Below are 21,503 nucleotides of genomic sequence, written 5' to 3'. Positions count from 1 at the left end.
CTCCCCCTCCATCTTCCATTTTGCGCTGGTCGTTGTGCGTCTTTGTTAATTATTTCCTCTATATATTGGGTTGTATTTCTTGTTATTACCCGGGTTCACTTGGGACATCTCCGCTCACCCTCGCCATCTCCCCATACCCTCCGCATCTTCTCCCCCTCTACATGACTACTCACTTCTCCGAACTGAGCGATCTCTCAAAGCCCCTCATCGGCACCCCTCTACCTTCCGACTTGGAGCCCCTCTCTGTTCTGGGCACGGGCTCGTTCGGCCAAATATACCTTGCCCGCGACCGCGAAAATATCTTCCACGCGGTTAAACGCCTTGCCAAGAGTGGAGACCCGGGTCAGGATAGCCTGCTGCACCAGGAGGCGCTTCTCCACTCCATGCTTCCTCCCCATCCTAACATCCTCCACCTGCGAGACGTGGTTGACGCGGACGACGCGTTCTACCTGATTCTGGAGTTGTGCACGGGTGGAGACGTATACGAGATGATCATGGAGCAAGGCAGGCTGGACTCGGAGGTCGCAAAGGAGTGCTTTCTCCAGGTGGTGGACGCGGTGGAGCATTGCCACTCAAGGGGGATTTACCATCGCGACATCAAGCCCGAAAACATCCTACTCCTCCGCCCTGTCCCTTCCAACCGCTCGCCCCCCCATCTTAAACTCGCCGACTTCGGCCTGGCCACCCCGGACAGGCTCTCGAGCGAATACGGGTGCGGCAGTCTGCCGTACCTCGCTCCCGAGCAGCATTTGGACGCCTCCGACCACACCGGTCCGTACCACTCCGCCAAGGGTGACGTCTGGGCCTTGGGCATCCTGCTCATTGCGCTGCTGACGGGGAAAAACCCTTGGCGCGAGGCAAGCCCAAAGCGGGACCCCGTCTTCGGGGCGTATCAGAAGGATCCCCAGGTGCTGCGCCGCATGTTCCCCATGCTCTCGCGGGAGTGCCTGGGGATCGTGTGGGCCTTGCTGGACATCCGCCCTGAGCAGCGGCCCTCCATCTCGGACGTACGAGCGTGGGTTGAGTCGGCAGGGCCTCTTGTCATCCATGACAGGCTGGATGTCGATGAAGGCTACGGCCCTTCGTTCGCCTCGCCCGCGAACATGCTCCTCTCGGCGGACGCTTTTGCCGCCGGGGCCGCCTGCTTCGACTCCGGGGTTGCCTTCTCTTGGTCGGACGATGTGAACGATGGGATGCATTTCTCGCGGCCGGTCCCGCTTGAAGATGACGTGGATTGCGAAAAGGACGGCAACGAAGACTGGTTCAACGTGGAGGAGGATATCTTTCCCCTTGAGTTTTGAAATTATGTTTGCTTTTATTTTCCCATATCCTTTTTTTTTTCATATACACATTGTGATATTGTGAGTGTTTATTTTCCCTCGTTGTGTAGTAACCCCCTGTTTCCATCAGTTTTTCTACTTTATAATATCTTGGTTGAAATTACTGTTTGTTTATTTTTTTGAAGCTAACGCTTGCTCTTTCTTGTCTTTTTTTTTTCCTATTACATTGCTGGAACTAATTTTAATTTTTCTAACTTTGATTTTCTTTTTCTTAATATTATTATTTATTTCTTTTTTTTTTGACACTTTCATGTTTCATTGCTCTGACCTTTTTTTTTTGGACAAATAAACCACATGCTTTGCTCATTGAAATTGAAATTGTATATTATGGCAATTAGAGGTTTGAAATAAAATAAACAAGAGTATGACAGAATATGCAGGATGGGAAGAAAGTAAAAAAAAAAAGGATTGGTATCAATGCAATGCAAACTATCGGCTTGTCTTCTCGTCGTTCAGCTCTTCAGTGCATGGGTCGTCCACAGGTGCTGATGTCACTTTTGGTGACGGGGTGGAAAGGGTATCATTGGTGGAGGTTTCTCTCGCTTCGCTCAGTGTCTCGACAGCTAGCTCCTCTTGCACCAAATCGGCCGGCGTATCCTCGACTTGCGTTTCTCCAGCTGGTACTGCTACATTTTGTGTGCTTTCAACCGGAGCCTTTTCACTGTGTGCCTTTTCTGCTATCGCTCCTTCATCCTCGCCCATGGGTATGGCTACCTCGTGGGGCGCGCTCTCCTCGGCACCCTCTCCTGCGATCGCTCTGTCGCCTTGGGTCGCCCCCTCTTCTGGATCTTTGCCCTCCTCTGAACTAGTCCCCATCTCCAAATCCACCACCACAAGGTCGGGCGGTAATGCCCCCTGACTATGTGAGCTCACGGGACTGGTAGGGCTGGTTGGGCTGCCAATCGGGCTCACGTACCCCACGGTGGACACGCCATCGCCGTCTTCATCCACCCGCGTCGAGCTTCCGCACCATAACCGCCATGCACTTGGCCTCCGTTCTGTGGTGAATGCCTCGTCGTCCGCATCTGCTTCTGTTGCCGGCGTATTATCAGCGGCGGGGGTGGGATTTGGTTTCTCGGTCTGGTCGGATGGGTCCTCGGAGACACAAAGATATTTACAAAGTGGACAAGTCGCACTCTTTTCCGTCAGCCATGGATCTAAAATGGAGGGGGGAAAAGGCAATGAATGAGCGGGGCCATTTATGTTAGGTTATCGTGGGGAGCCACGGATGCTTACCGATGCACTCTACGTGAAATTCGTGTTGACAAAGGAGCCGCCGAATCTGATCGCCCGGTTTGTAGCTCTCTATACAGACGGCGCAGGTGTCCACGCTCATCACGCTCGACGCCACACTGGGTCTCCGATCCAGGGCAGTGGCCAGCTCGATCGCCCGTAGCGACCGGTTGCTGTTGACCGAGGCGCTCGACGGGCGGCGAGACGTTGGGCGTGAATTCACTTGGAGGTGCGCGTTGGGAGGGCAGTAGCTTCGCACGGGGAAGGTGGCCAGGACTTCGGGGGGAACGGTGAGTTTTGGTTTGGGGCGAGGCTGTGCGTTCATCGCAAGCTCGAGCAGGTCGTCGAATGGGGCCTGGCGCCGTCTCGATCTCCACATATGGCATTGCAACGCTGCCGACGTCATGAGCGAGATGGCGAGTAGTACCACGACTAGAATGAGGGTGAGCTCCCATATCCCCGCAGAGCTCTGCACCGCGGGGATAAGCACCACTCGGACCCACCGCCCGTCGGTGTTGTTCTGGGAACGTAGAGTTTCCTGCAACTCCACACCTGCCACTTTAGGCACGTAGAAAACGGGGATACGCCCTCCGCTCTTGGCAACGGTCTTTATGATGTCGTCTTCGCCATAGAGGATAGCGGCCGACGCCGATTCTGAATGGCGAGCCAGCGTGAGTTGGATGAGGATGGAGCAATCGCCTTGGCCCACAAGGGCGATTCGAGGCTTGGGCCTGGCAGGATTCGATGCGTCCGAGGATGGATTGCAAGTTTGCTCGTAAAGGATGCCCTAGCAACAGAATCAAAAGGGGGGGGGGGTGAGGGGTCCTTCCTCGGTGCTCTTTACCTAAGAGGGCTTTCAACTCTTACCGAGAGCCCGCTCTTCTCTGGTCCCGGGAAGTTGGGGACCTGCATCACTCCATCGGCATAAATCTTGCTGGGTGACAGCCCATCCGCTCCCACAAATGTAGTGTTTGGTAGATATTGGATGATATCTACGAGTTGTTCACATTCAAGTTAGCGTAAAATTGCACAAAGTGCTATCCCAAATTCAATCCTGACCAACCTTGATGAATGGAGGGACCGGCTGCATTGACGGTGTTCATTTTGAAGAGGGTAACAAAGAATAGAATGAACACGACGATACATGGAATGAGGGTGAAGAGCATAATCCGAATGCCGACAGGCAAACGAGCACATGCTGGTGGCAAAGCGCAACATGGCATTGTAATTTACGAATGGGTGTGTAAAATGATATGCGGAGGAGGGATAAAATAGACTAGGGGAATGATGGAGAGATTTTAGAGGCAATGAGAGATGAAAGTCATTAGAGGGAAAAGCAGAGGTACTATGCGGATGAAGCGCACGATGAGTTGGGGAGGGGGCGGGGGAAATAGGCGAGCTTGCGTTCCTCGAGACAAGGCCTGGGGGAAAAAAAAATAAACAAAGGCGGGGAGTCGGGGGTGGCGGCAGCGGGAACAGACCGGAAAACTCGATCGTTAATACAAGAGTTATTACTTCTACAATATTTCATTTTCGCATTTTTGGGCGACCCGTTTTCGAGTGCATCGCCGCAATTTGAGAAAAACGTGAAAAGGCCCGCGATTCTCGAGAGCTTGTGCCACCCCACTCCTCCATGAATCTGCATCCATTTCCACACAGGTCGCTCCTCGGGACGCGGCTCCACGCAAGCCCGTCGAATATCTCTGCCCCGAAGCATCTCTTGCCATTTCCCCTCCCTCGGCTTGCGCCCCGGGTGGAGGAGCCGACCTGTTTAATCGTACTTGGGCCAAGCTCGGCCCACCCGAGTTGAGGCAGTGAGGTTTTGGAGTCGCAGGTTTGAAACCAGGCAAGTATGGCGATCATTCTCCCCTCCTCTCTCCCCATGACTAGGGAGCTTCCGCAGAGAAGATTAGCGTCATTATTGATTTTACTAGTCTTTACAAGACCCAATTTGACACGAATGGCACCCAAGTTGGGTGCGTTTCAAGTCACGCTAGTAAAGGAATTCTGAATGTATAGGCTTTCAGTCGTACGCCATCTCCTATTTATTGGTGGCACTTTGGGACTCATCGATGTTTTATAATGCACATTATTTGGCTGCCGGACAGTGGAACTCTATCGCACTTTGCTGCCAAAGCCATTTACGAATGGGTTCACGGACACTGCAGGCACCTCTTACGAGGCGGACGGCCAAAGCAAGGCCTGCAGGCCACAATTATAGACCAAGAGGGAAGTGCCGAGGGAGAGAAGGAAGAATGGAGGCAAAAATTGAGTTAGTTGGGGTGAAAGGAAAGACACTGCCGTAGGGTTGAACCTGATATAGGAGTATGATTATGTGATGTGTCGGACGGTTTATTTTATGATGCTCTTGAGTTTAAAACGAGAGACCGGATAGGGCCAAAGCGAAGTGCATCCAGTTATTTGCAGATCGACCAAACATCAAATTGCTGAGCCAGTTTTCTGGCATGGAAATGAGATTCTTCGGAGCACGCCGTGACTGTGGCCCCGGCCTCCCAGCAGATCTTCAACAAGCCACTTGCTCATGGCAAAGAAGACGTGAAGAAAAGTCATAGTGGCGGCCGAGTTTTTGAATCCCATTAGAAAAATTGGAGTTGTATAGTATATCCGCGTCAGTGTTATATGGCTTCGTCTTTAATCCTTCCTCTAGTGCTCTGGTCTTGCCCTCCGTCTGCTGATGTAACGTGTACATACGCGACATCCTCCTACATAGTGACTGGACACAGTGACGGCACTCTACTAATCTGGAGTATTCAGCATTCGGAACATGAAGAGATCCAGGTATTTTTGCCTTCGGGTGCATCAAGTTTGTGTAAAATGAAAACTGATTTAGGGGTGCTTGGCTGTGAACAAGCTGTTGCCCAAACTCCTGCTTGTTGGCCACTCTGCTCCGGTGACGTGTGTAGTAGTGACGAACGAAGAGGACGAGGAGGAGCGAGCCATTGTGAGCGGGGCAGCGGACGGGTAATAATGCCACATCCCTTCACTTGTGTGCGCTCAGGATTTATACGTGAAGCATTTATCTTTCTTTTAGTGAGATTGCTCGCTGGAGTCTATTGGATGGCCGGTGCCTTGCCGTGAATTCTCGGGGCTATAGTGGCAAACCCTTAAAGCTTTTAATATACCAAGCATTTTCAAAAGAGTATCTCTTAATTTCGGGCTTAATGAGCGAGATATGTATTTTGGACTTAATAAGCTTGGAGGTATCTTTTTCCATTTCGACCTGCGCTGTTACGTATTTGCTAATGGAGGCATTTTTATTATTGGGTTTTTAGACAATTCGGATATGGGGAGGGCATAAGAATTGGGCCACTGTTTCACCATTCCAGGGTCAAGGTGAGGCTTTCCATTTCTACCCACCATTTCCATTCTCACTGACCATTCGAGATAGAAACGACTAGCTCCACTCTCCTTACCGCGACGTTCAGCGGCCTCTTAAGCACATGGTCCATCGACGAGCAGCTCGTCATCTCCCGTATCAACGAGGGCATACTCATGCTTGAGGATTGCCGCCAAGTGAAAGAGTTGCTTATGAATGAATGGCGCAAGGATATGGTGCTGACATTGTCGCCTGAATGTATTCACGTATGCGATTCAGATAGTTTAAATGGGATGAAAAAATCTTTATTTTTTTTTTTCCTGTTCGAAATAGGTGGTTCAGTTGGCGGCAGATAGAGTCTCTTCCTTCCTAAAAGTCAAGTGCATTCCCGAGAGTGGTCGGTGGGTTGGAGCAAAATTTTTATCAGCAGAGCAAATAATAGTTTGGAGCGAGGTAAAAATAGCTCAACATGAGTGCCTGGATAAATGACAATAATACGAACTCCATTGTTCTAGTTTGGGGATATCTATGCCTATTCCTTGAAAGACGCAACCAGCTCTGAGGGGAACTCAGCTAAAGAGTATCTATCCATAGCCATTGGGAGATATAATTTCCAGCCTCTCCTCCGAGGTTAGCTGATGTTTTACCTTTACTTTTAGGCCTGTTGCATCTCGAGTATTTTCCGGAGACATCTCAAGTATAGACTCGTCATTCGTTTTAAATTTGCAAATAGTTTAACCCTCCTCCCTCCCCCCCCCTCTAATACTGTCCTCTCATTTCCCTCCTCTCCCTTTTTTGCATGACCCCTAGGAATCATCACCTATACTGCTATCGAAAGGCTGTCTTCCTCTAGCGATAGGTGGGTGGTGGCTAGTTTTTCGGGTGAAAATGTTGCCCTCTTCACCATAAGTCTTCCGGTTGAACACGATAATAAATATGCCCCTCAAGGTTTATAAAATGCCTCACCCATTGATCTATTCACGCAATCCTTGTGCTAACATTTGTGTTCGGTGATTAGCAAAGCTGCTATCAGATCTATGGCCACTGGAAAAACACGCGGGTCCAAAGATAACCTCAACCGCCATGATTTCCGAGAAATTCATGGCGTATGGTTATGGTATGGATGCTCTCCTGCTACTGCAGAACTCTCCGTCGCTGAGCCTAACTTTGCCCTTCCCTTTGACGTGGGTGACCCATGATTTAGATACAGGCGACATCCTCATTTTGCCTATTTCACAGATTTTTACCAACTTTGAGGCTCAGGGCCCTAATTTTAGTCGGATGGCTTTCTCCAGTAGCGTGCGTCGGTTGCGGGGCCACACGCGTCAAGTCAACTGCTTACTCTGGTGTGGGGACAAAGATTCGAGTGCAAATGCAATTGCCACCGAGCTTGGTAAGAGGAACAGGGATGACGAGAATTCATGTGGGGAGGACCAGTACTTGGTGTCTGGGGGGGATGGTCTACGGGTTTGGAGCTTGGGGAGTGAGACCCACACGACCCTGTGGCATCACGCCTATCCAATTGTGAAATTGCTACAGGCGCCGACCGAGGGCCTCAGCCCCCGGCTGAAGGGCTGTGTGGTGGCCATTGCAGAGGACCATTCCGTGTCGATCATCTCTCTCGAGGAGATGAGTTGTTTATATTTATTCCCGGGGCATCCTTACCCACCTCGCACCATTCAATGGAGAATAGACGAGGATTTTCTGGCGCTCATGTACGAGGATGGGACCGCCTTTATTTGGGAGTTGCAGACGGCGCATCTTAACCGCGTGGTGAACGGTGCCACCGCAGCAGATATTTTAAACGATACTAAGTGGCCGATGAGGTATGTAGCTGATAGCGTTAAAGGGACCACCACCATGTAGTTAAACAATGGGGTGATTTATCGACCGATATTGTTGTGTTTAGTACGCTCGGTCAAAGAGACGAGAAAGCAAGTTTGCGCCAATCCATTGCAAGCCTCATGCCCATCTCTCAACCTACTGTCCTGCTCGTGAACATCAAAAATCTAATTTCTGCCATCTACCAAGGCTCCATGCACCCGGGTTCGCCCAGTGAGGAGAGCGAAATCAGCGTTTCTGCTCCAGAAGCCAACCATTCGCAGGAGACTGAGGCACCCTCTCTCCCGACGACATCCTCCTCCGTGGTCCCTCCTTCCGCCACAGGATTAATGGTCGCAGCGTCGAAACAGACCCAAACGACGGAGTCACAGACCTTACGTGCACTAGTGTCCGCCCTGGTGACTTGGAATACCGACGAAGAGGTGGACAAGATATGCAGTGAAAAGTTATCCATCACACGGCCATCCCGCACGGTCACAGTTGGCCTTCGGGGGTAAATCCGGCCTTTTCCACATGCTCAATCATTTCCTGTGGGATGCTCAAGGTGGTTTTGTTATATTTTTATTAGAGCTAATGGCTATTTCTCTGTCCTGTCGCCGTGCTATGCTGATGGAAAAGCGTGCTGGTGCGTGTCAGGTAACATGTCTGCGATGCGCCTTCTCTCAATCATAGCGGTGACCCGGTCCCTTCTTTCCGTCCAAGGGCTTGAGCCCTACTCGAGCCAACTCATGACCCACTATGGTAGCCTGCTGCCGGACTCCGTCGGCCCCGCTTACCGATTACCCGCCCTGGCCCAACTTGCGAAATATTGGCAGGATCCGCAATCCGATATCCAAGAGGCGGCGCGATCCCTGTTTATCGCCTCATTGTCAAAGATGACGGAGGAGGAGCAAAACAAGACCGTGCGCAGTTGGGAGGAGTACCTGCCTGCGGTCTCATCCGCATCCCCACAATATATGCTGCGGTCAACCATTATATTGGGGATCATGGGTGCGGACTATCCATCAGTGCTTCCTAAAGAGTATGTTTGGGGTACCCCCCTCCTCCCACACTTCCCCCTCATTCCATTCACCTTCCACTTTGCACTTGATTCTAACGATTTTTTTATTCTTTTGTATCCCCCTCCCCCTCCTCTTGTTAGTACACGTAAAGCCGTAGCCCTTTCCCTTATGATACTCCTCAGCGACGACTCGAAATCTTCTTGGCGCATTCCCGCCATCGAACTGCTTTCTCGCGGCTTTGCAACGTGGGAACCCCACCTTAAAGCGGGCGAGGTCATCCGCACTCTATTCTCGCTTGCCAACGATCAGCACCCCGACTCGCTCTCCCCGACAGAGGCCGCCGTCGTCCGCGTGGCTCGGCTGGCCATTTTGCAGATAGCGCAGATTACCCCGGAGTTATTTCTGCCCACCCTGATCCACGATCTTTTGGTGACGAAGAATCCCGCCGAGCAGGTGCTCAACATGAGGTTACTCTCGATGCTGGTGCGGAAAAAGCCGGTGGTCCTGTTCGGGAGCGTCCTCCAGATCGCGGAGTCTGTTGTCAGGTCGCTCGACCCAAACACCCCCGGCATGCGCGAGGCCGTGCTCCAGCCCACGTCCGTCGTGCTGCATGATATGGTGCGAACTTACCCCTTCGTCGACTTCCACAAGGGGTCGCAGCGCCTCGCGGTCGGGACGCTCGAGGGCGCGGTGGTGGTGTTCGATCTGCGCTCCGCCACGCGCTGGGCCATTCTCGAGGACCATGCACGCGCTGTGGCCGCCGTCTCGTTTTCCGCCGACGGTAAAATCGTGGTCTCGTGCTCGGTGGAGGAGGGCCGGGTGTGCATTTGGCACCTCAGCGTCGGACTCCTCGGGGTGTTTGCCAGCGCCACGGGCGCCGCATCGCTGCTCAGCTCCGTCCAGAAGCCAGCGCAGAATTTCACGTTTAACTTTGGGGAGACGCAGGAGAACACGTGCAAGTACGTGCCCACGCTGCTTCAGTCGGTGCGTTTCGAGTGGGCCGGAGAGAAGAGCGTCCGGCTGCATGTGGGCGATGCCGTCATGTCGTTTAATGTATAAAAGTCCTGTACATAATATGTTGTTGCCACGAACACGATGTTTTTTATTTTTTTTCAACAATAAAACGCCAAAAGCAACATTTACGTTTTCGAATTCGGATGCCCCTCCCACATTTGTTTATCCCGCCATATCGTGGACTCTCTCTTTTAAGGCGGCCTCCTTTTTCTGACCGTAATAGGGCAGTAGACATCTGGAAAAAGGCCACACGATCCTGTCATAGTTTATCTCCTAGCGGAGATCCAGGACCGGTTTGAGGCGCAGCCATTCTCTTTGTTCTTCTTCATTAGCTATACAAGGAGCACGATCTCCCTTCACCATTCGATCCCCACCATTCTCCCAACATTAAGTCATGACTACACCGAGTTCCAACAGCAATGCAGCCCTCGACATGTCCCTTGATGATATCATCTCCTCACAGCCCCGCACTAACATCCGAGGTCGCGGCCGTGGGTTTGTGCCCAATCGAGGTGGGTTTGGAGGAAGAGGAGGTGGATTTGTGCGCGGCGGGGTGAACAAGCGTTACACGCGCCCGACTCCTTACGGTGCAGCTAGGACTGCATACATGACACCGCACTATGCCATGGGGGGAGTAGCGGGGATGGCAGGAGGACAAAACGATCCAGGATCCAAAATCTTTATTTCCAATCTCCATTTTAACGTGACAGAGCAGGATCTCAAGGTGAGCCGGAGGGCGACATCTCCTTCAAGGATGTTCCATGAGGACAGAGACATGATTCAATGCGTCATAACTGGGCATCTCACCGTGTTTCTTCTGTAGGAGCTCTTTGGAACCCAAATTGGGCCCTTGCGGAAGGTGACCCTGAACTTTGACCAGAGCGGACAGAGCAAGGGCACAGCCGCCATTGTGTTTGCACGCTCCGTTGATGCCTCTCGAGCGTTCCAAAAGTTCCATAACGTCACACTCGATGGTAATGATCCATCCTTAGGCAAGCTCTAGTTAGCTCTAACCTTTTGCTCGTGTCCCCCTCCTAAACAGGCCGGCCCATGAAAATCGAAATCGTGCTAAATCCAGGGCAAGCAGCAGCAAATACTTTGTCAAGTACGCCTCAGGCCGGGTTGCAGAACAATGGCTTCATACCGCGGGGAGGAATTGCATCAAGAGCAGGGCGTGGAGGAATGCGCGGTGGATTCCGGGGCGGGCGCGGCGCGAGAGGTGCCGTTAGCACTCGGCCGACAAAATCGGCTGAGGAGCTGGATGCGGAGATGGACTCATATATGCAAACCGATGTCAGTATCCTTTCCTCCAATTGTTTTCGTGGAGGTTTCCCGATGGCTGATCCGTATTTCTCTGTTTTCCATAGTCACCCACCCCGATATCTGCCGCTCCTACCACAGAAGGTGCTGCCGCCTCGCAACAAATACAGAATGGCGGTTCAACTGCTTGATGTAGTGAGATGACATCGTGTGTGTAAATGTGTGTCTTTTCATGGTTATAATATACAGATTATAGTGCATAAATTCTCTTTTGCGAGGTGGCCGATGCTTCCAATGGCCTTGGAGATGCCTGTTTTTGGCTCGGTCGAGTAATAAATAGAAAATGACGCGTTCCCTCCTCCCTCGCTGAGTTAGTAGAGTACGGCACTCTGTATGGAGTGGCGCTCGCCCCCCTGAATAACTCGTTCCCTCCATTGGTCGCAAACGCGATATCTGCTCTTGATGGGGCGAGTTCGTTTTTTCATTCGATATCATATAATTTTCTCTTTTTTTGTGCGTGCAGTGCAATTATCATGGATGCTTGGCTGTCAAAGCCTTTCCCTATTTCTCTCAAAGTTGGGAAGAAAAGAGTTGAAAATTAGACGAAACATTTTCATCTGTACAATGAGGAAAAACAAGTCACGCCAAATTTTTACGATTTGACCCATAGGAGATTTGAGGTTTTCTTAGGAACATCGCCCACTATGACGCAGGAGATCCAAGCCCTTCTCCATCTCCGCGAGGTGCTCCAGGAGCTGAACACCCTCTCTGTGTCCCAGGATGCCAGCGATCCATTCCGCGGCCAGCTGGATCGGCTCAACAGCATTGGTGGAGAGATGCGGTTCGAGTAAGCTACCGTGAAAAAGAAAATTATGACAATTCATCGAGTTTAATCAGGCAATCACGCAAATTTATAGTGTCCGAGAGCAGATTATGAAGACGAAGCAGATCTTCAGTGATCCGATGATGTATTCCTTGCTGCGGCAGCGGCACGACATGGACATGGAGGAGAAGAAGATCACGAGAGCAAAGCGGGGCCGCCCCATGACTGCAAGCCTGAATGCAGGCTCCAGTGCAAACTCAGCTGCGGTGCACGGTGTCCAGCGAGAAGGTCTGAGTGAGGGCAGAGCAGAGAGTGAGAGTGGACAGCGTCCAGACAATCTTCGTAGGGGGGTTGGGGGAGAGGAGAATGCGCGAAATGACCTAACCGAGGTTGCTGGAGAGGCGGACGAGAATGACGAGTGGGACAGTGAGCTCCAACAGCCTCCGCTGCCGGAGAATGAATGGGGGGAAGTTCTGCGGCGGTATACGCGCGAGTCGACCTCCAAAGTGCCGGCCTTGCTGATGAAGTTTTCCAAGCAGGGCGAGGGTCAGTATAATCTACTTGAGCATGATGGTGACGGAGGGGTGGATTTCATTCACGTGTGTCTTTAGGCCAGGGGAACAGCAGCTCGGACCCGCCTGAAGCCGGCAATACCCCCTCGGGGATCCATTTACTAAGCCAAGTTTCCGCGGTCGAGGGGGAGGAGCCGTCGAGGAAGCAGTCAGAGGCTTTGACCGATGTCGAACGAAAGTATCTGGAGATGATCAAGACGCTTGATCAATCGTCTCTTCAAACTTTAAAGTGAGATGAAGCTTGTATTTGTTGGTGTGGAGCCTGGAAATACTGAACATAGCCGCCATCCTCTTTAGGCGGGAGAGTAGGGTCGTGTTGAGTGGAAGGCGGCGGTTAGGGATGAATTTTGCACCCGTGTTTAAGCAGGTAAATCAAACCTATGATGCAGTGGACTCCTCAAGGCGCCAACTTTTCCCCCCTTCCCTTAGGACGTGTCCATCCAAACTTCAGACGAGCACGTCACGGCCCCCGACCTGGTGCTGACAGTGGATATTGACGTGGCGAATCGCCCAGGCACGCTTCTCCAGAGATTCGAGATCCTCGGGGAGCAGCCCCTCACCGTTCTCCGGGATGCGATGGCCTGCGTGTCGGACTTTCTCGTGTCCGATCCACACCAAGCCTCGATCAACACCCAGCGACGCAAGGTGTCCTCGTCGTTCCTGTGTGTTGAAAACGTGTTCTACAACGACCTTCGCTATGCTCAAGCGCAGGACTACAGCAAGTAGGTCCACGCCTTCCCTTTTCGCCTTCTTCCCACCCCCCTCCCCCCAAAGGCTTTTCTGAAGGCCGGACTGACTGTTTTTTTTTTCTTTGGCTAGGCCGATTATCGAGTGGCTGAAGCGGGAGTCGCGGTCCGTCTTCTACGGGGGCCTTGCCCCCGAGGCGCGGGTGATGGGCGAGACCAAATTCGTCGACCTGGCCATCCGCCTCCACTATCCCTATGTGCTGATGCACCAGGGCGAGTGTGAGCACATCGTGACGTTCCGCCAGGTCCGCCTCCTGAACAAACAGGACGATCAACGTTTGAAATCCTACCCACGGCAGCTATTTCGCTGCAGGGCATTCCGGCCCAAATGCAGACAATGCCAGATCTTCCCTGCTAAGTAAGTGCAGTGAACACTCCTCTGTTTTGGGCGCCATGCCTTTTCCAGGGGGCTGACCCGTTCTTTTTTTTTATTTCCTCGCCGCTCCAGCTATATCACGGTCAACGACATACCGGCGGGCGAGACCCCCACCTACTTCTGCGAGGAGTGCTACGAGAAGTTCCACTACGGGCCCGATGGAAAGCTGCTCTACGACCACCAGGTCTTCCCGTATGCTAAGGGCATGGAATGAGGTTAGCATTTTCGTCCGGTTAGGGCAACATTTTTTTTTTCCCTCCTCTGCATTGCATCAGCTTGCATCCTCTCTCCCCCGTTGCTGCATTATTTATTCTCTATTTGTCATTCATCGCTTTTTTGTAAATTCCCCCTTGGTCAGAAACCAAACCACAGCTTAGCCAACCCCCTTCCTCTCCCACTCGAGGGCCGAATCATATCCAGACGACTTTTATTGGTTATCTAAGGATATCTAGAATATCGCACACACAAGAAAAAAGAAAAAAAGACAAAGTCAAGAAAGGGACAAGTGTGAGGAGGGGGGAATAGTAAACAATAAGGTATATACTATATACTTGTATATAAAAAATAAAAGAGATTAGAATCCATATCATAAAGAGAAGAGAAAACGTGGACGACATCACGCAAAGCCCTATTAATCCACACGCACAATGAAAATTAATAACAATGAGGGATAGTATTTACAGATGGCTGGTTGTGTTGAGCTACGGGGGTGGAGGCCATGAGACACGAGGGAGTGGCCATCTCCTTTGAATGCGATTTTGAATGCTGCTGCTGCTGCTGCTGCTGCGGTTGTGGTTGCTGTGGTTGCGATGGTTGTTTTGTGGTTGGGTTTTGTTGCTTCTGTTGCTGCTGCTGCTGCTGCTGCTGGGGGTGACTATCTAGCAAATGCGACCTGAGCTCATGGTCCTGGTGATGCTGCTGGGGGTGGTGGTGGTGGTGATGGTTAGGGGAGGTGTAGGCGCTGCTGGCGGGCGAGGCCGACATGGGCGATGGATACGCGTGGGTCGGCTGAGCGTGGGCGTAGGAGTAGGGGTAGGAGACGGCGGCGGGCATGGTGGCCCCCGGCTGCGAGTAGCAGCCATTGATCGAGGGCATCTGGGCCGCGACTCCGGACGAGGGCAGGTAGGCTCTCGGCCAGCCCCCGGCCGCGGCAGAGCCCAGCGTTGCGCGCACGTACGGGTAAGAGATCTGGACGAACGGCTTCGGGTCGTCGGTGAGCAGGGGGTAGATCACGTCCTCGATCTTGTACTGGTGGGCGAGGTAGCGGGCGCGCTCCAGGGTGATCCACACGCCCTTGAGGTGCATTGCCCCGACCTTGACCACCACGCGCCCCTTTTCGTTTTTGAGGATGCCGTCGCGCTTCCCGCGCGACATCCCGACCACGTTCAAGAGCTTTGTCCCGTTGACCATGTCGTTGTCTGCGCGGGCGAAGGCAAGGCGGGAGAGGATGGGTTAGTACAAGTGGGGAAGGGGGGGGAGTCAGCCGAGCGTCTCAGCTCCACTTACCCTCTCGACGGGTCACGGCCACCGAGCGCGCGTCGACCTGGTAGCAGTAGGTGCCCTCGTCCTCCCAGACGGTGGTTGTCAGGCGCGGCTTTGGAGGGGGCGCATGCATCGTCATTCCCGAGACCATTCCGCCGGCGGCGCCCCCGGCGGCGGCCGCGCATGTTGCCGAGGACCACGACAGGTGGGCCGAATTCCACGGGTAGTACGCGGGGGTGAGGGCGGAGTAGGCTGGGTGCGATTTGTAGGAGTCGGTGGCGAGGGGATCCGGGTGGTGCTGCTGCTGCTGGGTCAGCTGGGGCGAGGAGGGGCGCGCGGAGAGGGCTGAGGCGGAGGCGGGATTTTGGAGGTACATTGGCGAGCTGGCTGCGGACAGCGAGTAGTGTGTGAGGGCGTTGGGAGCGGGGTGCGGCCGCTGGTATGGCGAGGAGGATGCGGTCGAGGAGAGGAGCGAGAGCGTGCTGTAGTTTGCAGACGCGTACATCAGGCTTGGGGGGATGCTGGGAGCTGATGGGGGGAGCGGGCAGGGCACTTAGGCGGGCAATCAGTAGGGGGAGAGAGAGAAGGGGGAAAAGAAGCAGGGGAAAACACAGCGTCGAGCGAAGAGAGAAAGAGAGCTGGAGTAGGAGAGGCGTTTATTTTTTCCCTCCACTCATTTCGCATCCCCAATCCTTTGTAAGGGAGACAGAAGAGCAGAAAAAAAAACAAGTTTCCATATGCACCCCCTTCCTTATAAGGAGTTAATGATTTCCCTTTGCAACCGCAAGGGGGGCGGCAGAGATCGGGCGAGGATTACAGTTCGCCCCTCTGGTGCAGCGATCGCTGGGGACGGGGCGGCGGGCCTGATTGCAACCGCCCGCCTATGGGCGCGCAGGGCCGAGCCTGGGGGAAATGGGAAATTGATTGCCGCTATATTGAAAACGAGTTTCGCTGTAGCCCGCCGGCCTATGGGCGCGCGCGCGCGCGCCATTGGCCGGGGCCTCATCAGTCCCAACTCTTGTTACGCGGCTCTAAACAAAATTGAAACAAGGCGAAATAGCAAACGGTTTCAAACACCAAGTTCCCCGTCTTTCATTAATAAAACTTCCTCATATTGTTACGGCCCGCATTCTGCCCTGCCTATGAACCACAGCCTCCCGCCGCCGCGGCCTCCCCTCGTCCTCCTCCTTCTCCTCTTCGCCCTCGCTTGTTTGCCTCCTTCTAAACCCTATTATGCTCCGCGATAAACTCTACCCCCGCCCCTCGCCACCCGCCAGGCACCCAAGGCCTCGGGACCAGTGCAACGATCCTCCCGCCCAGGACCATCGCCTGCGCGAGCTGGAGACCCGCATTGCTGAGCTGGATGCCCTCAATGAGATCCAGGCCAAACAACTACAACAGAAGGAGCTGAATGAAGGTAAGGCCCGCCCCCCCCCCCCAGCCCGTTTTCTTCCCCCAACCCGATTCCGCTAACACACGCCTTCTCCCCCCCTCATCCCCCTGCAGGGAAACTCAAAGAGCTTGTCTGGACGCTCGAAATCTCGCTCGAGGAAGTCCGCTCCCAGCTCGCGGACCAGGTGCGCAGCGCCGAGCTCTCAAAGGCCAACCAGATCCGCCTGCGCGAGCTGGTCGCTGCCGCGTCCGACCAGATGGACCTCGCACGGGAGCGCGAGGAGAGACTCCAGGAGGAGATGGAGGCTCTCAATGCCAAGCATGAGCACGAACTCGCCAAACTCCATAGACAAGTCACGACGCTGCAGAGGGAGAACAGCGGCCTCTCCTCAAGAGTCAACGAGGCGATGGCCGACGCTCAGAAAGCGCGCCAGGAAAAGGGACGGCCGGCCATGATAGGTCGGCCTGGCGTACTAGGGAAACTTTCGGGCGTGGATGGGGCTGCCTCTGCAACACAGGTCGCGCCAACCACAGAAATGGCTTCGACGGACGCCAAGGGTGAGGATGGACCCGCGGCAAACGCGGACGTCACCACTTTAAGCGCGCCAAGATGCACATGTGGATTGAATTCGCCGCAGCAGTCAGCTGCTGCGGCGCACTCCTCCAATGCCAAGCTGCCGAAGCGGATACGAATCCGCCGCCGCAATATTCGCACCGACATCCGCAAGTTTAAGCGCGGCCACCCGAGACTTGGGGCCCCGCCCATCGCCATCCCGCCTCGTCAAAGGTCCGTCTCCCAGATCGTGGCCAACTTCGAAGAGCTGGCCGATGAGCGGGCCTACTGCAGCATGGAATTGGCAGAGTGGGAAAAGGAACCCGGCACCCCCGGCGGCAGCCATGAGAGCAGAGAAGGCGAGGAAGAGGAGGAAGAAGACAGCCTGATGGACGTGGAGGGCGAATTGGACGCCAGCGTTTTACCCCCGCTCACCGAATACGACGCCATGATAACGGCGGGCGACTTCATCGCACGCAGTCTGTTTGCCGAGCTGTCCGCCCTGCAAGGGCAAAGCGCGCTCCCTCCGCTCTCGCCCCTCTCGCCGCTCCCGGATGCGTCCGGCGACCAGCCCTCATCGCCGTCTCCGTCCTCAAGCTCGATCGAAGTTACGACGCCCACCAGCAAAAACACAGATGGCCCGCTCCCCCTGTTTGCCGGACACGAGGGGCTGCCCACGCCTCCCTCCAGCAGGTCGGACGCTAAGCCGAGGGAAAGTGGCCGGGGCATTCGTCCGCTCTCCCTCAGCAACTCCATCAGCAAAACCGCTAGAGTGGTGCGCATACTGCCGTCGGAAGAGTCCAAGTTTATCGCGCCCCCGTCCCCGATCTCCCCCTTGCGCTGCGAGGGGGAGAATGGGGGGAAGAGTGCGCTGCCATTGTTGTCGCGCAACGAGCCTAAGGGATGGGAGCATTCGCCGAACTTTGATTTTTTGCAAAAGTCGGACGCGTGGATCTCCCCGCTCGACACCCCCGCCCTCCCGAAAAAGTCCCCCACTAGAGGGCAAAGAGAGAAGACTGGCTCCGAACCCACCAGGAGCTTGGATAAACCGATCCCCATTGACGTCGCTCCGCTACGACCCAACGAACCCTCGCACCCTCCCACCGCGAAATCGTCCGCAAAATCGGAAGAGAGCGAGCGGTTTCCCCTGTTTTCTCCGGAGCGACAGCCCTTATCACCCCCTCCCTTGAGAACGGCCGAGCCTCGGGAGGAGAGGCAAAAGAGGGGCGCTATCTCGGGTCAATCAGGCAGCGAAAAGCCTGTGGCAATAAAGCGACTTCAGAGCGAACCCCTCAGCTTCGAGAATGCGTCGCTGGATCGCAGCGTGTTGCGCGCGATCACCTCCACCATGATGGGGGAGTTCCTCTGGAAGTACACGAAAGGATTTGCGACGGCGAAGCGGCACTTGCGATATGTGTGGGTCCACCCGTACACTCGAACTCTGTATTGGAGCGAGCAGAAGCCTGGTGTGGTGGGCAGTTCGGAGGCCACGGTCAAGAGCGGTAAGTCGAGTGGGGCCCTTTAACTCTAGAGGCCTGGTGAAGACCATCTCATTTTCTTTTCTCCCCCCTTTCCCCTTCCCGTTTAGCCTTTATCGAATCGATCCACACCGTCGCCATGAATGCCCCCTCTTCCCAGCTGCTTCCTCCCTCGTGCATCGTCGTGTGCACGCCGCAGCGCGAGCTGAAATTCTCGGTCCGCACCCGGGAAAGGCACGATATCTGGATGCAATCCCTCACCTACCTGCTCTCTCGACCTTGGGGCCCCACTCCCGCCCCGCCCAGCACCAGCCTCGCCCAGGACAGCCGGCCCTACCCGTACCACCGAAGCAAGTCATTAGACAAGCGCCCTAGTTTGCACCGGCTGTTCCCGTGGAAGAGTGCAGTAAATTAATTGTATTCTATGTAGTTATCGCCTCGTCTATAGTTCCCCCTTTTCTAATGCTAATGTGAGGAGGAGTCGCCACTCTAATCTCTCCACCCCCTATTTCTCCCCCTATAGAAAAGTAGTATAGCAAGTCATGTTTAATTAAATATCGATTTCTTTGTTAAGAGAGAAAGTAAAAAACAAAAACAAAAGGAATATAATAACATTGTCTTTTTCAGCTTTGAGGTAAAACAAACAAACATACAATGAAGAAGCGAGTGGGGTCCGAGCGAGAGAGGGGAGGGGGGAAAGAAAAGTCAATATATTACAAAGGGGGGGGAGGGGGGGAAAATCAAAAGCCAGCTTGAAAAAAATATATATCAATTTAGATGTGTATGTATTAGAATAGGGATGGAGGTATTTTATAAGGAAAAAAGGAGCGAAAAAAAAAAACAGACGATCCAGCTTGTCTTCATGACCTAGTTACAGTGGTGGAGTCCATAATGTCGATCAAGGTTTGTTTCCGTTTCCGTTTGAACGTGAATGGTTTTCCCTCCGTGGGAGAGTGGGAGGAGGCAACGTGGGACGATGAAGAGGACGAGAGATCGGGGGGATAGCCCGCGGAATTGGAGGGGGAGTGGGTGGGCACGACGGAGGTGGAGGTGGGAGAGGGTGCGTTGAAGATCCCAAGCCCCTCTCGCATGCTTGAGCCGAGGTCGCTGGGCATCGAGTAAGGGGTTGAATCCGCAGAGCGCGAGGTATGCATCACAGGTGGATGGGGATAGCTCATAGGGGTCGAATAGGCAGAATTCGTGGCATGGGCATCCGGGCGGGCGGCGGGCGAACCCAGCCCCTGCTGCTGGAGCTGCTGAAGGGCAAGCGGGGTCCGTCCAATCCGCTTGGTTTTGATCGTTGGCTTTTTCGTGGGTGGGTAGGGCGTCAGCAGCACGTCCGTGGTGGATGGGGCAGGAGAAGCGGTTTCGGTAGCCATCGACAAGGGCGGGGATGTTTCGACGGGGATGGGGGGCGCCACCTGGGACACCACGGTTTCCTCCCATACTAGCCGAGTGTTTTTTTGTTCGCGCGCCTTAGCGTTCTCTCTCTCGGCCTGCTGGTATAATGAGGGGGTGGTTATTTTGGCCATGACTAGCTCGTTTGTCGGCCGCTTCCGTGGGCGCCCCACTCGCCTCTTTTGCTTTAATTCTGGCTTAGGGACAGGCTTCGGCTCCAACGGCTGGGGTGCGGGCTCGGGCTCGGGCTCGGGCTCGTGTACAGGCTCAGGCTCAGGCTCAGGCCCAGGCCCAGGCCCAGACTCGGGCTCAGGCTCAGGCTCAGGCTCAGGTTCAGGTCCAGGTTCAGGTTCAGGTTCAGGTTCGGGCTCAGGTTCTGGATGCAAGGACGGGGAGGGTTCGACTGGGGCCTCCTCGATCGGTGGCATTTCAATCGGGGGCGAGGGCAGCAGTTGAGAGGGGTTGGGTTGCGAAGGCGAGGAGGGGAGCGAGGGCGGCTGGCCTTGGGACCCATCTCCACGAATGACTCGCAAATCATCCACTGCGTCGTCTGAATTCAATCCCGTGAGTGGGATCTGAACGGAAACGGGCCATTTGGCAGGGTGGGCGGGATCTTCTGGGCTCGGGCTAGCGCCGTTCATCTCTCGACTCAGTTGACGGAACTGGACAAACCAGCTCTGGGAGAAGTATTCCCGGAGCTCTTGTCGTCGTATCTGAAGATGAAGAAAAAAAAAGGGTAGGTATTGAAGGCCCACAGATACAAGAGTAACAGACGCTTTTACGAACCAAAAAATCATCATAAGCCTGCTTGCAGAAGCCGTCGAATAATGCGTTAGCTGCCTCTTCCGAAGCCCGAAGTCGGTACTGGGCCATACGCAAGTGTTTATTACGTTTGTTTTCAGCATCCTCGAGCTGCTTCATCATGCCCCTGTGATTTCCAACTTTAAGCTCCTCTACCTCTTTAGCGAGGTCCTTCAAGCGCATTTCAACAAGCCTGTGGGGAGGGAGGGGAGGTGGCACAAAGTAAACCAAATGTCAAGGAAGTCTGATACAGCATGCAATTTGATCATGCATACCAAGCTTTCAATTCATTAAACTGCCCTCTAATACGCCCCAACTTCCGCATGCCCGTTCGATGCGCTCGCTTCAAATCGGCGATATCTTGGTCGTCTCCCTCTGCACTCTCATCAGAAACTTTTTAGAGTAAAATAGAAATACAGTGACAATATGCGGGATGAGCAAGGATAGGGAACAAGGGGGCACTTCCATGTCACACTTACATGCTCCAGACAATTCGCTTGCCTCGCTTTCATCACCACTCGACCCTTCTCCAAGGCGTCGCTTTCTTCCATTGGACTGTCGAGAGGATACCATTCCGGCCTCCTTTTCAATTCTAGATCTCTCTGCACTCGACGGGTGCAGCGTCACGCTGTAGGACGAATCCGATTGTTCTGAAGGCGAAGGCGAGAACACCTTGAGTTTGTCGGTGGTATTGCGGGGTGACGCAGTCGTCCTCTTTTTGAATTTGCCTCTGCCGCGACCCCGTGGGCTACGCCGCGAGGAATCATCAATATTATGTGCGATCCTCCGTCCCAAGCGCTGAGTCACATCGCCCGTTGCGTAGTCGGGAGGGTTGCTAGACATGGTCTGATTTTT

General features: G+C 54.0%; 9 protein-coding genes across 9 annotated transcripts; 5 read left to right on the top strand and 4 right to left on the bottom strand.

The window, feature by feature from the left end:
- Positions 1-161: 161 nt before the first annotated feature.
- VTP21DRAFT_5215 (uncharacterized protein) lies at positions 162-1,301 on the top strand (the record flags this gene model as incomplete). The annotated part of the gene is made up of 1 exon (XM_069395712.1): positions 162-1,301. The coding sequence occupies one exon, from the start codon at positions 162-164 to the stop codon at positions 1,299-1,301; it is 1,140 nt and encodes a 379-aa protein (XP_069248289.1).
- Positions 1,302-1,769: 468 nt separating this feature from the next.
- VTP21DRAFT_5214 (uncharacterized protein) lies at positions 1,770-3,796 on the bottom strand (the record flags this gene model as incomplete). Its single annotated transcript, XM_069395711.1, has 4 exons — positions 1,770-2,497; positions 2,577-3,360; positions 3,441-3,565; positions 3,637-3,796. 4 exons carry the CDS (start codon positions 3,794-3,796, stop codon positions 1,770-1,772), a joined length of 1,797 nt encoding a protein of 598 aa, XP_069248288.1.
- A 304-nt stretch (positions 3,797-4,100) lies between these two features.
- VTP21DRAFT_5213 (uncharacterized protein) lies at positions 4,101-4,457 on the bottom strand (the record flags this gene model as incomplete). The annotated part of the gene is made up of 1 exon (XM_069395710.1): positions 4,101-4,457. The coding sequence occupies one exon, from the start codon at positions 4,455-4,457 to the stop codon at positions 4,101-4,103; it is 357 nt and encodes a 118-aa protein (XP_069248287.1).
- Positions 4,458-5,213: 756 nt separating this feature from the next.
- VTP21DRAFT_5212 (uncharacterized protein) lies at positions 5,214-9,812 on the top strand (the record flags this gene model as incomplete). Its single annotated transcript, XM_069395709.1, has 14 exons — positions 5,214-5,372; positions 5,446-5,555; positions 5,626-5,794; positions 5,867-5,927; positions 5,983-6,176; positions 6,244-6,363; positions 6,426-6,490; positions 6,570-6,607; positions 6,721-6,858; positions 6,929-7,027; positions 7,115-7,736; positions 7,820-8,245; positions 8,321-8,773; positions 8,894-9,812. 14 exons carry the CDS (start codon positions 5,214-5,216, stop codon positions 9,810-9,812), a joined length of 3,573 nt encoding a protein of 1,190 aa, XP_069248286.1.
- A 349-nt stretch (positions 9,813-10,161) lies between these two features.
- On the top strand, positions 10,162-11,218 carry VTP21DRAFT_5211 (uncharacterized protein; the record flags this gene model as incomplete). The annotated part of the gene is made up of 4 exons (XM_069395708.1): positions 10,162-10,491; positions 10,591-10,741; positions 10,810-11,060; positions 11,135-11,218. 4 exons carry the CDS (start codon positions 10,162-10,164, stop codon positions 11,216-11,218), a joined length of 816 nt encoding a protein of 271 aa, XP_069248285.1.
- A 513-nt stretch (positions 11,219-11,731) lies between these two features.
- Positions 11,732-13,758, top strand: VTP21DRAFT_5210 (uncharacterized protein; the record flags this gene model as incomplete). Its single annotated transcript, XM_069395707.1, has 7 exons — positions 11,732-11,874; positions 11,945-12,396; positions 12,462-12,651; positions 12,720-12,789; positions 12,852-13,144; positions 13,242-13,526; positions 13,617-13,758. 7 exons carry the CDS (start codon positions 11,732-11,734, stop codon positions 13,756-13,758), a joined length of 1,575 nt encoding a protein of 524 aa, XP_069248284.1.
- A 440-nt stretch (positions 13,759-14,198) lies between these two features.
- VTP21DRAFT_5209 (uncharacterized protein) lies at positions 14,199-15,531 on the bottom strand (the record flags this gene model as incomplete). Its single annotated transcript, XM_069395705.1, has 2 exons — positions 14,199-14,962; positions 15,051-15,531. The coding sequence occupies 2 exons, from the start codon at positions 15,529-15,531 to the stop codon at positions 14,199-14,201; spliced, it is 1,245 nt and encodes a 414-aa protein (XP_069248283.1).
- Positions 15,532-15,763: 232 nt separating this feature from the next.
- Positions 15,764-18,864, top strand: VTP21DRAFT_5208 (uncharacterized protein; the record flags this gene model as incomplete). Its single annotated transcript, XM_069395704.1, has 4 exons — positions 15,764-16,106; positions 16,180-16,443; positions 16,533-18,473; positions 18,560-18,864. 4 exons carry the CDS (start codon positions 15,764-15,766, stop codon positions 18,862-18,864), a joined length of 2,853 nt encoding a protein of 950 aa, XP_069248282.1.
- Positions 18,865-19,309: 445 nt separating this feature from the next.
- VTP21DRAFT_5207 (uncharacterized protein) lies at positions 19,310-21,491 on the bottom strand (the record flags this gene model as incomplete). Its single annotated transcript, XM_069395703.1, has 4 exons — positions 19,310-20,560; positions 20,634-20,841; positions 20,924-21,041; positions 21,128-21,491. The coding sequence occupies 4 exons, from the start codon at positions 21,489-21,491 to the stop codon at positions 19,310-19,312; spliced, it is 1,941 nt and encodes a 646-aa protein (XP_069248281.1).
- Between the last annotated feature and the right edge of the window lie 12 nt (positions 21,492-21,503).

Source organism: Calcarisporiella thermophila, assembly GCF_041956535.1.
Source record: "Calcarisporiella thermophila strain CBS 279.70 unplaced genomic scaffold VTP21scaffold_21, whole genome shotgun sequence".
Taxonomy (NCBI): Eukaryota; Fungi; Calcarisporiellomycota; class Calcarisporiellomycetes; order Calcarisporiellales; family Calcarisporiellaceae; genus Calcarisporiella; species Calcarisporiella thermophila.
The sequence above is the reverse complement of the archived record's forward strand: the minus strand, read 5'-3'. Positions and strand labels throughout refer to the sequence as shown.